This window comes from Heptranchias perlo, chromosome 11 (assembly GCF_035084215.1).
Source record: "Heptranchias perlo isolate sHepPer1 chromosome 11, sHepPer1.hap1, whole genome shotgun sequence".
Lineage (NCBI taxonomy): Eukaryota > Metazoa > Chordata > Chondrichthyes > Hexanchiformes > Hexanchidae > Heptranchias > Heptranchias perlo.
The window spans coordinates 53144536-53160223 of NC_090335.1; the positions used below are offsets into that span (position 1 = coordinate 53144536).

The window sequence follows — 15688 nt, forward strand, 5'->3', positions numbered from 1 at the left end:
ATATTCAGTTTATTTGACTCTGAGCTGATTTTAAAATGAGGTGCAACATTGCATTAAGTAGCCAACATGGGTGTTTCAAAGCTTCATTTTCAGCTATGTTTTGTGCATGTGTTTTGTGCATGTGTTTTTGTTTGTGCCAGTTATCTTGTCCTCATGCCATTTACATTTGCTTCCTCCCTACCCCTGACATTTATTGCCGCATGCTGGTGCTTGCTTTATGCTACAAATGTGTGTTGGGAAAAAAAAATGACACTTGACAGCACTGTAGAAAATGTTTCGCCAAGTGAACAACCACTGAAGACCTCAACAGAGTCAGACATGGAGGACTCAATGAATCACAGTTCTGTTGGCCCTCTCCAGGTATGATTTTATGCTTGCTTTTTTGTTTTGTTTGAAATCAGTCAGGTAGAATGTTGTACATTGTTTGGTTGATTCTCCATTTGTGCCTCTTTGATCAGAATGAATATGAAATTTTAATCAGGCATCTCAAGTATGTGGTGAAATTTTATTTGGATTTTTAGTTTGAAAGTATCCAGTCCACATATCATCCTTGCACATTTGTACAAAATGCGTAGAAGAGTATAAATCTTTTGCAGAATCCATAAATGAAACGATGAAATGTCTTGGGAAAGATGATCAGACCTGTAAACCAAATTGTCTTCAGTTACAGTTTTTTTTGCTTCCTCCAGATAAGCAAAATATTTCAAAACCGAAGAAATATATCTTAAGTCATGGAAACACTCAGCAGGTCAGGCAGCTTTCGTGGAGAAAGAAGAGAGTTCAAACCTTTTTGTCTGAACCGATGAATACCACCAATGGTTCTGATAAAAGGTTGTCAACTTGAAATGTTAACCCTATCTTCCTCTCTCCATAGATGCTGCCTGACATAGAAACATAGGAACAGGAGTAGGCCATTCAGCCCCTCGTGCCTGCTCCGCCATTTGATAAGATCATGGCTGATCTATGATCTAGCTCCATATACCTGCCTTTGGCCCGTATCCCTTAATACCTTTGGTTGCCAAAAAGCTATCTATCTCACATTTAAATTTAGCAATTGAGCTAGTATCAATTGCTGTTTGCGGAAGAGCGTTCCAAACTTCTACCACCCTTTGTGTGTAGAAATGTTTTCTAATCTCGCTCCTGAAAGGTCTGGCTCTAATTTTTAGACTGTGCCCCCTACTCCTAGAATCCCCAACCAGCGGAAATAGTTTCTCTCTATCCACCCTGTCTGTTCCCCTTAATATCTTATAAACTTCGATCAGATCACCCCTTAACCTTCTAAACTCGAGAGAATACAGCCCCAATTTGTGTAATCTCTCCTCGTAACTTAATCCTTGAAGTCCAGATATCATTCTAGTAAACCGGCACTCCCTCCAAGGCCAATATGTCCTTCCGAAGGTGCGGTACCCAGAACTGCTCACAGTACTCCAGGTGCGGTCTAACCAGGGTTTTGTATAGCTGCAGCATAACTTCAGCCCCCTTGTACTCCAGTCCTCTAGATATAAAGGCCAGCATTCCATCAGCCTTATTGATGATTTTCTGCACCTGTTCATGACACTTCAATGATCTATGTACCTGAGCCCCTACGTCCCTTTGGACATCCACTGTTTTTAACTTTTACCATTTAGAAAGTACCCTATCCTTTTTTGATCCAAAGTGGATGACCTCATATTTGTCTACATTGAATTCCATCTGCCACAGTTTTGCCCATTCACCTAATCTATCAATATCCCTTTGTAATTTTATGTTTCCATCTACACTGCTTACAATGCCACCGATCTTTGTGTCATCGGCAAACTTAGATGCGAGACTTTCTATGCCTCCATCTAAGTCGTTAATAAATAATATGAATAATTGAGGCCCCAAGACAGATCCCTGCGGGACTCCATTAGTCACATCCTGCCAATATGAGTACTTACCCATTATCCCTACTCTCTGTCGCCTTTCGCTCAGCCAATTTCCTAACCAAGTCCGTACTTTTCCCTCGATTCCATGGGCTTCTATCTTAGCTAACAGTCTCTTATGTGGGACCTTATCAAATGCCTTCTGGAAGTCCATATAAATAACATCCATTGACATTCCCCTGTCCACTACATTAGTCACCTCGTCAAAAAATTCAATCAGGTTTGTCAGGCACGACCTACCTTTCACAAATCCATGCTGGCTCTCTCTGATTAACTGAAAATTCTCAGTGTTCAGTCACCCTATCCTTAATTATAGACTCCAGCAATTTCCCTACAACAGATGTTAGGCTAACTGGTCTATTATTCCCCAGTTTCCCCCTCTCTCCATTTGTAAGAAGCGGAGTGATGTGCAATTTTCCAATCGAGAGGGACAGTTCCTGAATCTAGAGAACTTTGAAAGATTATAGTTAGGGCATCTGCAATCTGCTCACCTACTTCCTTTAAAACCCTGGGATGAAAACCATCTGGCCCTGGAGATTTGTAACTCTTTCGTGCTATTATTTTCTTCATTACTTTTGCTTTACTTATGTTTTATCGAGTCCCTGTCCCTGATTCAATATTAGTTTTCTTGGGATTTCCGGCATGCTATCCTCTCTTTCTACTGTAAACACGGATGCAAAGTAATTATTCAACATGTCTGCCATTTCCCCATTGTTAATGACAATATCCCCACTTTCAGTTTTTAAGGGGCCAACACCGCTCCTGACCACCCTCTTTTTCCTAATGTAACTATAAAAGTTCTTTTGTATTGGTTTTGATATCCCTTGCAAGTTTCTTTTCATACTCTCTTTTTGTAGCTCTTACTATCTGTTTTGTGACCCTTTGTTGATCTTTGTATCTTTCCCATTCGCCAGGATCTGTGCCATTTTTTGCCTTTTTGTATGCCCTTTCCTTCTGTCTTATACTGTCCCTTACCTCTTTAGTTGTCCATGGCTGTTTTTTATGGCAAGTAGAGTTCTTGCCCCTCAGGGGTATAAACTGGTTCTGTATCTCGTTAAATGTTTCTTTAAACATTTGCCACTGGACACGATGGGCCGAAGGGCCTCTATCCGTGCTGTATAACTCTATGATCATCAGTCGTTTTACCCATTAACAGATTTGCCCAGTTTACTGTGGACAGTCTCTGTCTCATCCCATTGAAGTCGGCCTTACCCAAGTCTAGAATCTTAGCAGCTGATTCACTTTTTTCCCTTTCAAACACTACATTGAACTCGATCATGTTATGATCACTATTGGATAGATGTTCATGCACAGTTAAGCTGTTAACTAAATCTGGTTCATTACTCATTACTAAATCTAGATGGCTTGTCCCCTTGTTGTTTCCAGGACATACTGCTGTAGAAAACTATCCTGGACACACAAGAAATTCACTACCTTTCTGACAGTTGCTGGTCTGCTTTCCCCAATCTATGTGAAGGTTAAAGTCCCCCATTAAGACCACTATGCCTTTGTTACACGCTTGTCTAATCTCTGCATTTATACAATCTAGCACTTCAGAGCTTCTGCCAGGGGTCCTATACACAATTCCCACAATAGTCTTAGATCCTTTTCTATTTCTCAATTCAACCCATAAGGTCTCTGTTGGCTGCTTACCTCTCGTTATATCCTCCTTTATCATAGAATTGATTTCATCTCTAATCACTAAGGCTACTCCTCTCCCTCTTCCATTTTCCCTATCTCTCCTGTAGACCTTATAACCCGATATATTTAGTTCCCAATCCTGACCATCTTGCAGCCATGTCTCAGTAATAGCTATCATGTCATACCCTCCAATTTGAATTTGAACCTGTAGTTCATTTAATTTATTCCTTATACTCTGTGCATTTGTATTTAGAATTCTTAGTTGGGCCACACACCCTAGCCTGACCTTCAGCTTTGAGGCTGGGTTAATCGCCTTACGCCTTCTAGTTTTCACTTTATCTGTAGTGTCTAAAGTACACTTTCTTTATGCTGATCTACACTTTTCCCTTTCACTTGTTCTTGAACAACTGTTTGTACTATTTGTATTGTAGATTTCCCCTGGGCCTTCCCCTCCCTTGCTGCTCTCAACTTTATTCCCTTCTGACTCCCCGCTAAGGTTCCCATCCCCCTGCCACTCTAGTTTAAACCTTCCCCAACAGCACTAGCAAATACTCCCGCGAGGACATCAGTTCCGGTCCTGCTCGGGTGTAACCCGTCTTGCTTGTACAGGTCCCACCTTCCCCAGAACTGGTCCCAATGTCCCAGGAATCTAAATCCCTCCCTGCTACACCATTCCTGCAGCCACGCATTTATCCTGTCTATCCTCCTGTTCCTATACTCACTAGCACGTGGCACTGGTAGTAATCCTGAGATCGCTACCTTTTGAGGTCCTGCTTTTTAATTTATCTCCTAACTCCTTGAATTCACCTTGCAGGACCTCATTCCTTTTTTTACCGATGTCGTTGGTACCGATATGGACCACGACTACTGGCTGTTCACCCTCCCCCTCCAGAATGCCCTGCAGCCGTTCAGTGACATCCTTGACCCTAGCACCAGGGAGGCAACATACCATCCTGGAGTCACGTTTATGGCCGCAGAAACGCCTATCTGTTCCCCTTACAATTGAATCCCCTATCACTATGGCCCTGTCACACTTCTTCCTCCCTTCTTGTACAGCAGAGCCACCCGTGGTGCCACGAGCTTGGCTCATGCTGCTTTCCCCTGATAAGCCATCTCCCCCAATAGTATCCAAAGCGATATATCTGTTTGAGAGGGAGATGGCCCCAGGGGACTCCTGCTCTACCTGCCTAGTTCTTTTACTCTGCCTGGCGGTCACCCATTTCCTTTCTGCCTGCATAATCTTTACCTGTGGTGTGACCACCTCACTGAACATTCTATCCACGATAGTCTCAGCATCGCGGATGCTCCACAGTGAATCTACCCGCAGCTCCAGCTCCAAAATGCGGTTAGCCAGTAGCTGCAGCTGGACACACTTCCTGCACACATGGTCACCAGGGACACCGGTAGTGTCCATGACTTCCCATATAGTGCAGGAGGAGCATATCACTGGTGCGAGCTCTGCTGCCATGACTTGCCTTAGAGTTACACTGCGTTCGCCTCTCAGACTCTCCTCCTGCTCTCGGTCTCTCCATTTATACTGTGCTCACCTCTCTGACTCTCCTGCCTCACCTGTGACGTCTCACAGTAGTTGTCTCTTGTTGCAGGTCTGCTGCTGCTTTTATCCCCACTCTCAGTCTTCTGCTGCTCAGGTCTGCCGCCGCTCTGCAGAAAAAGTTAGGAAAAGCAAGGCAAAGCAGCACCTCCTTCCCCCACTTCACCGAACTCCCACACTCCCCAAACTCTGAGGTGTTCACTCTATGCTCCGCTGCACTCCATGTTTCCAGCATTTTTCTGTTTTTATTTCATTTTCAGCAACTGCAGTATTTTGCTTTTTTGTTTTATTATCCACCCAAGCCCCTATCTCTCATTCTTCCTTTTTCCACTTGTACAATAGTGGGACCCAAGGGTGTTACAATGAAACTCCCTTGTAATATAGACTGGATATCAGTGTCTTTTGCATGTGCATTTCTTCAGTCTCATTGAAGGCAGTGACTCAATGCTAGATGAGATGAGACTTGGTTCAAATAATTATGCTGCTTTATTCTATGGTAAAGTGAGCGTACAGAGCAGTAGTTATGATCAGATTTACTTGTTTCAGTCGATAAAACTTATCACCACGTGGTCACACGAGAATAATAAATACTTGCACTAGCCCAGTTCTGCGGGTCATCTTTTTTGACTTGAGCAGATCAATTCCTTTACATCTTGACTTTTTCAGTCTGCCTGTTCTGGGGCCTCTTTGCCTCAACTGCCCCCTTCTGTTGCAAAAGCTAGAGTCCTTTTTAAGTATCTGACATTTTGCTTTATTCCTGACAGTTGACAGGCAAAGAGATCAAAAGCCTTCCAATATAATAGTTGTGAGCTGTTTTATCAATTATGGGGACAAGCTATCCAATTATTATTTATTGAGGAAACCACATCAAGGCTAACTATCATCTTGCCTACATGCCATTTCAGACCTTTTTTGCTTTTTATGTGCAACATTCTGCTTTTAAAACCCAACATTTAAAATAGTTTTTTTTCAAAAAAAAATCCTTTGTGGAGAAATGTTTTTTTTAAAAAAATCCTGCAACTTCACAGCACTATATAAATGCAAAATGTTTTAGATGATAGGATGACTCTGGATTCAGAGTTTTCTCACTCAAATGGACTCAAATTTTCTAATTACGGTCAAGTTTTACTGTGGAAAAATGGGTAAAGCTGAGTCTTTTAAAACCCTTTGGAACAGTGATCATTAACATTAAAGTCTGACCTTTTTGGTTGAATGTAGCTGCGTTCCTTCCCTAGTAACCATGGCCATCCTCTTTGACTCCAGTCCGGCATTACAAATTGGAGATGAAAGGGAGACATGTCGTGTGGTGGATGAAAAAAATTCCAATAGTTAAGATTTAGCTCCTCAAAGATTTATACGAAATTTTATTCCTAAGTAGGAAGCCGCAATAGAGGTATAGCACCCAAAATGGTCATGGTTGCACAGCTAGGACTCCCATTACAAGTTTGGATTACCTCAGTTAAGTTCCCAATTAACCTTCCGGTTTAGCAAATTTTAGCAGTTCTCTTCAGACCATTAAGTTAAAGGTATGGAAAATACAAATGTCACATTAGGAGGAGGAATTTTAAAGACTTGTGGTCTGAGATTGGGAGTAAGCATTATTATTAGAAGTAATACATACAATGTTTTTTTATTAAGACCGACATCATGAAGGTATCAGAAGAACTAAAGAGGAAAATGTTCCACTCTTTGGCATTATTGTCTTCACTGTTTTACTTATGTACTCATACTATAAGGGCCCAGAGCACAGCTCTCCTTATTGATTGCAGCAATAAATTCTCCATATAGCACGGGAATAAGACTAGTTCAACAAGTAAAATAATCAGTGTGCAAAATATTACGGATGCTGGAAATCTGAAATAGAAATAGAAACAGAAAATACTGGAAATTCTCAGCAGGTCAGGCAGCATCTGTGGAGAGAGAAACAGAGTTAACGTTTCAGGTTGATAAATCTTTATTTTTTAAAATTTTTTTTATTCGTTCACGGGATGTGGGCGTCGCTGGCAAGGCCGGCATTTATTGCCCATCCCTAATTGCCCTCGAGAAGGTGGTGGTGAGCCGCCTTCTTGAACCGCTGCAGTCCGTGTGGTGACTGTTCTCCCACAGTGCTGTTAGGAAGGGAGTTCCAGGATTTTGACCCAGTGACAATGAAGGAACGGCGATATATTTCCAAGTCGGGATGGTGTGTGACTTGGAGGGGAACGTGCAGGTGGTGTTGTTCCCATGCGCCTGCTGCTCTTGTCCTTCTAGGTGGTAGAGGTCGCGGGTTTGGGAGGTGCTGTCGAAGAAGCCTTGGCGAGTTGCTGCAGTGCATCCTGTAGATGGTGCACACTGCAGCCACAGTGCGCCGGTGGTGAAGGGAGTGAATGTTTAGGGTGGTGGATGGGGTGCCAATCAAGCGGGCTGCTTTATCTTGGATGGTGTCGAGCTTCTTGAGTGTTGTTGGAGCTGCACTCATCCAAGCAAGTGGAGAGTATTCCATCACACTCCTGACTTGTGCCTTGTAGATGGTGGAAAGGCTTTGGGGAGTCAGGAGGTGAGTCACTTGCCGCAGAATACCCAGCCTCTGACCTGCTCTCGTAGCCACAGTATTTATATGGCTGGTCCAGTTAAGTTTCTGGTCAATGGTGACCCCCAGGATGTTGATGGTGGGGAATTCGGCGATGGTAATGCCGTTGAATGTCAAGGGGAGGTGGTTAGACTCTCTCTTGTTGGAGATGGTCATTGCCTGGCACTTATCTGGCGCGAATGTTACTTGCCACTTATGAGCCCAAGCCTGGATGTTGTCCAGGTCTTGCTGCATGCAGGCTCGGACTGCTTCATTATCTGAGGGGTTGCGAATGGAACTGAACACTGTGCAGTCATCAGCGAACATCCCCATTTCTGACCTTATGATGGAGGGAAGGTCATTGATGAAGCAGCTGAAGATGGTTGGGCCTAGGACACTGCCCTGAGGAACTCCTGCAGCAATGCCCTGGGGCTGAGATGATTGCCCTCCAACAACCACGACCATCTTCCTTTGTGCTAGGTATGACTCCAGCCACTGGAGAGTTTTCCCCCTGATTCCCATTGACTTCAATTTTACTAGGGCTCCTTGGTGCCACACTCGGTCAAATGCTGCCTTGATGTCAAGGGCAGTCACTCTCACCTCACCTCTGGAATTCAGCTCTTTTGTCCATGTTTGGACCAAGGCTGTAATGAGGTCTGGAGCCGAGTGGTCCTGGCGGAACCCAAACTGAGCATCGGTGAGCAGGTTATTGGTGAGTAAGTGTAGTGCCGCTTGATAGCACTGTCGACAACACCTTCCATCACTTTGCTGATGATTGAGAGTAGACTGATGGGGCGGTAATTGGCCGGATTGGATTTGTCCTGCTTTTTGTGGACAGGACATACCTGGGCAATTTTCCACATTGTCGGGTAGATGCCAGTGTTGTAGCTGTACTGGAACAGCTTGGCTAGAGGCGCAGCTAGTTCTGGAGCACAAGTCTTCAGCACTACAGCCGGGATGTTGTCAGGGCCCATAGCCTTTGCTGTATCCAGTGCACTCAGCCGTTTCTTGATATCACGTGGAGTGAATCGAATTGGCCGAAGACTGGCTTCCGTGATGGTGGGGATATCGGGAGGAGGCTGAGATGGATTATCCACTCGGCACTTCTGGCTGAAGATGGTTGCAAACGCTTCAGCCTTGTCTTTTGCACTCACATGCTGGACTCCGCCATCGTTGAGGATGGGGATGTTTGCAGAGCGTCCTCCCCCCGTTAGTTGTTTAATTGTCCACCACCATTCACGACTGGATGTGGCAGGACTGCAGAGCTTTGATCTGATCTGTTGGTTGTGGAATCGCTTAGCTCTGTCTATAGCATGTTGCTTCCGCTGTTTAGCACGCATGTAGTCCTGAGTTGTAGCTTCACCAGGTTGGCACCTCATTTTTAGGTACGCCTGGTGCTGCTCCTGGCATGCTCTTCTACACTCCTCATTGAACCAGGGTTGATCCCCTGGCTTGTTGGTAATGGTAGAGTGAGGAATATGCCAGGCCATGAGGTTACAGATTGTGCTGGAATACAATTCTGCTGCTGCTGATGGCCCACAGCGCCTCATGGATGCCCAGTTTTGAGCTGCTAGATCTGTTCTGAATCTATCCCATTTAGCACGGTGGTAGTGCCACACAACACGTTGGATGGTGTCCTCAGTGCGAAGACGGGATTTCGTCTCCACGAGGACTGTGCGGTGGTCACTCCTACCAATACTGTCATGGACAGATGCATTTGCGACAGGTAGATTGGTGAGGACGAGGTCAAGTAAGTTTTTCCCTCGTGTTGGTTCGCTCACCACCTGCCGCAGGCCCAGTCTAGCAGCTATGTCCTTCAGGACTCGGTCAGTAGTGGTGCTACCGAGCCACTCTTGGTGATGGACATTGAAGTCCCCCACCCAGAGTACATTTTGTGCCCTTGCTACCCTCAGTGCTTCCTCCAAGTGGTGTTCAACATGGAGGAGGACTGATTCATCAGCTGAGGGAGGACGGTAGGTGGTAATCAGCAGGAGGTTTCCTTGCCCATGTTTGACCTGATGCCATGAGATTTCATGGGGTCCAGAGTCAATGTTGAGGACTCCCAGGGCCACTCCCTCCTGACTGTATATCACTGTACCACCACCTCTGGTGGGTCTGTCCTGCCGGTGGGACAGGACATACCCAGGGATGGTGATGGAAGAGTCTGGGACGTTGGCTGAAAGATATGATTCTGTGAGTATGGCTATGTCAGGCTGTTGCTTGACTAGTCTGTGGGACAGCTCTCCCCATTTTGGCACAAGTCCCCAGATGTTAGTAAGGAGGACCTTGCAGGGTCGACTGGGCTTGATGTTTTGCCGTTGTCGTGTGCGGTGCCTAGTGGTCCGATGCCGGGTGGTCCGTCCGGTTTTATTCTTATGACTTTTCGTAGCGAGATTTTACAACTGAGTGGCTTGCTGGGCCATTTCAGAGGGCAATTAAGAATCAACCACATTGCTGTGGGTCTGGAGTCACATATAGGCCAGACCGGGTAAGGGCGGCAGGCTTCCTTCCCTAAAGGACATTAGTGAACCAGATGGGTTTTTACGACAATCCGGTAGCTTCATGGCCATCATTACTGATACTAGTATTTTAATTCCAGATTTTTTAATTTAATTAATTGAATTTAATTAATTGAATTTAAATTCGCCAGCTGCCGTGGCGGGATTTGAACTCATGACTCTGGATTTTAGTCCAGGCCTCTGGATTACTAGCCCAGTAACATAACCACTATGCTACCGTACCCGTTATGATGAAAAGTCAACAGTTTTTCAGCAAGTACAGAGTGAGGGGAGGGGGAGGAAAGTACAAAAGGAAAGGCCTGTGATTAAATGACAAAAGGGATGATGGTGCAAGGCATGGAGGGTGGTAATGGGACAAGTAAAGAAACAAAAGATGGGTCTGGAGGAGCTGTAAATGGCAACAGCACAACCATTACCAGCACCTGCTGTCTGGGGAAAAATGGGAGCAGTGGTTATGACCTGAAGTTATTGAAATCAGTGAGTCCAGAAGGTTGTAAAGTGCCTAATCGAAAGATGAGATGCTGTTCCTCGAGCTTACGTTGAGTTTCATTGGAACAGTGTAGGCGGCTGAGGACAGAGAGGTGGGAGTGGGACAGAGAATTAATATGGCAAGCAACCAGAAGGTCAGGGTCATGCTTGCGGACTGAGCAGAGGTGTTCAGCAAAGCGATCACCCAATCTGCATTTGGGCTCCCCAATGTGGAGGAGACTGCATCATGAGCAGCGAATACAGTATACTAAATTGAAAGAAGTACAGGTAAATTGCTGTTTCACCTCGAAGTAGTGTTTGGGGCCCCGGAGGGTGGGAAGAGAGGAGGTGAAAAGGCAGGCGTTGCATTTCCTGCACTCGCTTGTGAAGGAGGGCGGGTGATGGAAGAATGGACCAGGGTGTCGTGGAGGGAAAGGTCCCTTTCGAATGTTTGATGGTTGCATCGTGCTGGAGATGTGGACGATGATCTGTTGAATGCGGAGGTTAGTGGGGTGGAAAGTGAGAACAAAGGGGACCCTATCGTGGTACTGGGAGGGAGGGGAAAGGGTGAGGGCAGAAGTGTGGGAAATGGAATGGACACGGTCGAGGGCCCTGTCAACGACAATGCAGAGGAATCATCGATTGAGGAAAAAGGAATACATATCAAAAGCACTGGTGTGGAAGGTGACATCGCCAAAACAGATGTGACAGAGACTGAGAAACTGGGAGAAGGGAACAGTCCTTACAGGAAGCGGGGTGAGAGGAAGTGTAATCAAGGTAGCCATGGGAGTCGGTGGGTTTATAGTATATATTGGTTGATGGCCTATCCCCAGAAATTGAGAGAAGTCGAGGAAGGGAAGAGGTGGACCATGTGAAAGCGAGGGAAGGGTGGAAATGGGAAGCAAAGATGATGAAATTTCCAATTCAGTGACTTTGACTCTTTTGCAATGTTTTTGACAGATGACAGCACTTGTGCAAAAGCTCCTAAACCTGAAGTGCTTCCCCTAGGTCACTTTACCTCAACACAGATCCATCATACATACCTGGTGCATGTAATGTGAGCAAACATGCTTAACCAACGAAAAAAACGTAGTGTAGCACTTTTTTGTGCTATGGAAAAATGAATTTTACAGCAGTTTGCTGACTTTTCAGTTTGACTTTGGCCATGCTTGTTGAAGTGCTAAACAGCATGCAGCTGCAATTTTTAAATAAAGAATGTTGTTAAAAAAAAAATGAAATCTGAATAATTGCTTTTTTATTTTAGGGTCCAGTAATTTATGCTCAACTAGATCATTCTGGGGGAAAGCATTCCAACAAGATCTACAAGTCTGATTCAGTAGTTTATTCTGATATCCGGAAATCCTGATATAAAATTACTTCATATTCAACTGAATAATCTAATTGTATGGTGGAGCAGGCTCGAGGGGCTGAAGTGCCATTGATCCTCTGGAGAAGAAAAGAAGTTTCAAGTTTCGATCATGTGACAATATGGGACCATGTTAGGATTGTGACCATCCAACTGGGGGGAAAAAGTCAAAAGGCTTAATTTGGCACACTACGGTGAATTTGGTAATCATATGTATTTGCTCGTTTTCATATTAGCTCGTTTTCATATTAGCTTAAATTCTGATCTTTGCCATGTCCACGTCATTTAATGTCCGATGCATTGGAGTGGAGTTTTATTTTGTGGGCCACAGCAAGCCTGTGATTGCTTCCTTAATTTGTGACCTGCATGCTTCATGTGCCATTTCTATCTTTGTGAAAAAGTTCTCTCTTCCAGCAAAGGTTTGTGTGAGGCTGACAGTACTGCAAAACAGAAACAAATTCATAATACATATTGGGAACGCTAAGATTGTATTTTGTGGGAAAAAAAATATACCTGTTCCAAAAAATTTCTTCCACTCGTGATCACTAGTGTGGTTATCTGGGCTATTGTCTAATGTGGGAGAATGAAGAGTATTGTGATCCTCATGCTTAATTTATAGTGCAAAGTATACATGAACACTGCCATTATGTCAAAACTATTATGCACTGTGAAACCACATTAGTTAATTTTTTTGTTCACTTTACCATAATCATTATGCAGTTGTAAAAGCCAAGGATGTTGTCACAATGCAGTAAATGCCCCATAACACAGCATAAAATGCAACACAGAAAAGTTGAGAGCTTCATGATGACAGTAACATTGTAAACAAAGTCTTGTAATGAGGCTGAGCTGTAATTTAAAAGCATACCATCTGTGAGGTGCAATTATTTTTGCTTTTGTAGCCAGAGTTATTAACATTATAGCAAAAAAACACACTTTTTGTTCACATTAATTTTTCAAATACTTTGAACTTAAATGTACATTGAGGACTCTGCACTATACTATATTAATTACCTATTTTTACATTTTTAAAAAACTTGGCAAATCAGATATTTAGTTAGACTGTTTGTTGTATACCTGCTGAATGCTGCATACTTTTGACTGTCCATAGCTTTAGGTTCTATCAATTATTTTGGATAGTCAAGGTGATGTCTTGAGTTTATTGCGTAGTACTTGGGATTAGAGTCTAAGAAATAGTAAAGTATTCTATAGGCACATAAGTAACAAAAGGAGAATTAAGATAGGGATCAGGCCACTAAGGGATGACCAAGATAAACTCTCAGGCATTAATGCTGAAATGGCAGATACTGAATTGACACTTAGCCTCTTCAATGAAGACAGAGACAAACAAAGAGTAAATGACAAATTAGGAGAGATTTTACTACATTTAAGATAGCAAGAAAGAAGATACTAGATAAACTAGCTAAACTTGAGGACAAAGCCCCAGGTTCAGATGGATTGTACCCACGGATACTCAGAAACTAATGAGGAGATAGAGGCACTAGTATCTATATAGAAAAAGGAATAGTGCGAGAGTACTGGCCATCAACAAATGTAATTCCTAATTTAAAAAGGGAGATAAAACTAATCCAGGAAGCTATAGACCAGCTATCTTAACGTCAATGGTAAGAAAGACACTAGAATATTTGCTAAAATGCCAGATAAGAAAATCTAGAGATGAAAATACATTAAAAATATAGTCAGCATGGATTTCTAAAAGGAAGGTCATGTTTAGCCAACTTATTGAATTCTTTGAAGACATAACAAAGAATAGACAAGGGTAATGCAGTGGATGTGGTGTACGTGGCTTTTCAGAAGGCCTTCGATATGGTGCCACATAATAGATTGGTGACAAAAGTCAAGTGCATGTCGAGTCGGGCCAGGTAGCAAAATGGATTGAAAGATTGCTTTTAAAAAAAAAAAAGTAGGAATTACAGAAAGTGGGAAATGATGTCCTGCAGGATGGGAAGAGGCTAGTGTGGAATACAAACTCTGCCATTGACCAGTTGGATCGAATGGCCTGTTTCTGTGCTGTAGATTCTAATGTAGTTTGGATAATACAGGTTCAGATAGTGGAAACCTATTCTAATTATATCCCTGTTTTTCTAAACTAGTCAGTAAAGGGGAAAGTCAAAAGTATTAGTCACAGAAAGATTATAAGCACCAATTAAGTTAATCATATCCACCTTAAAGCTGTGATACTGTAAAATCATTTTTTATTCTGTTGATCTACCTGAAAACAAAGCAGTGGCAGAAATCAATACTGTGCAGAGTCCTTTAGGACAATGATACATCCTTTAAGTGAATATTTTTTAAAATTTGAATTTTTTCTTCAAAGGAATCCCAGTAAGTTTGTTAGCAGAAATGTACATGTATTTTTAAACACCTATTTAGCATTCCCAACTTATACTAAGTATAATTTGAGAAACAGCAAGTTATTTCTCTTTGTACCACGATGATTGAAATGGTTCCAAAATCTCTCCTATGCTTCCTTGCTATTGTCAAAAATGATAAGCATTATATCCATCACAAGTATACAGAAAATGACAAAACATTGATTAAAATAAGCATTTCCCCCAACTATTCACACAGTAAACAGACATTGGTATCTGAAATACTTCACTAGTGCCCCTTTCAATTTTTTTTCTTTCAGCTAATACTTTTTATGCTAACTGTCTCACTTCTATTTTAAACCTCTCTCTAGTTTCTTCATCCTTGCCATTCTGGCCACAGTGACAATTCTCGCTGATCTTTGTCTTTTTTTTCTTGCATCTCCCCCTCTGTCTTGCATCCCTTCTCAAAATGCATAGCTGTTTTGCATTTGTTTAAATACACTTCTACACAGTATCAATAGCCTAGTCTACATTGAGGCATAAAATAACTAGACTTATGACAGACCAATCAGTGCACAGATGTCTAAAGATCTGTGTTATGCTTAAAACTCAACAGTTTAAAATTTCAATGGTAATTTCTGATATAAATTTGATATCCAAGGAGAGTGGTTACTCAAAAATAAACTCATTTTATGACTTGGGCCTTGTATTTCAGTTGCTCCAGCACATATGTTTTTGACAGGCACAGACAATACAAAGCTTAGTACTAGTAGATACAACATCTTGTGTTAGATATGCTTTAAACTTGAAGTTTTATACTTCATTCATGCTTGTCCTTTTGAAAGTCTTGTTCTTGACTTTTTTGGGGGAAAGGAGCAATGGGAACTAGTAGATTTGGACCCAGTTTGTCAATGTTCAAACTGCTACTGTAAGTAGCAGAATGATCTCTATATATGTGTACTTATATTAGTGAATGTAAACTATCTTACAACACCAGGTTATCGTCCAACAATTTTATTTTAAAATCACAAGCTTTTGGAAATTATCCCCTTCATCAGGTGACTCATTCACCTGACTAAGGGGATAATCTCTGAAAGCTTGTGATTTTAAAATAAAATTGTTGGACTATAACCTGGTGTTGTAAGATAGTTTACATTTGTCAACCCCAGTCCATCACCGGCATCTCCACATCATTATATTAGTGAAAGCAGATGGTCAACCCCTTGACACGGTAAGAGTATTTTTTTAAAAAACAGACTGAGTGAGTAAAACCTCCTGATGCCATTTATGTATTGGAGTCATAGGCACAAATGAATACATGGATGAAGCCCTCTGCTGTCAATGTTCATGCAAAAGT

The 15688-nt window shown here is 42.7% G+C and overlaps 1 protein-coding gene across 1 annotated transcript in view; it reads left to right on the forward strand.

Annotated features, from left to right (window-relative positions):
* LOC137327344 (myelin protein zero-like protein 1) overlaps positions 1-15364 on the forward strand; it is a 61813-nt gene extending 46449 nt beyond the window's left edge. The window contains exons 5-6 of the mRNA XM_067993046.1: positions 261-360; positions 11897-15364. Coding sequence (XP_067849147.1) covers positions 261-360; positions 11897-11998 — 202 coding nt within the window. The 3' untranslated portion in view covers positions 11999-15364. The remainder of the gene's footprint in view (positions 1-260; positions 361-11896) is intronic.
* The last annotated feature ends 324 nt before the right edge of the window (positions 15365-15688 follow it).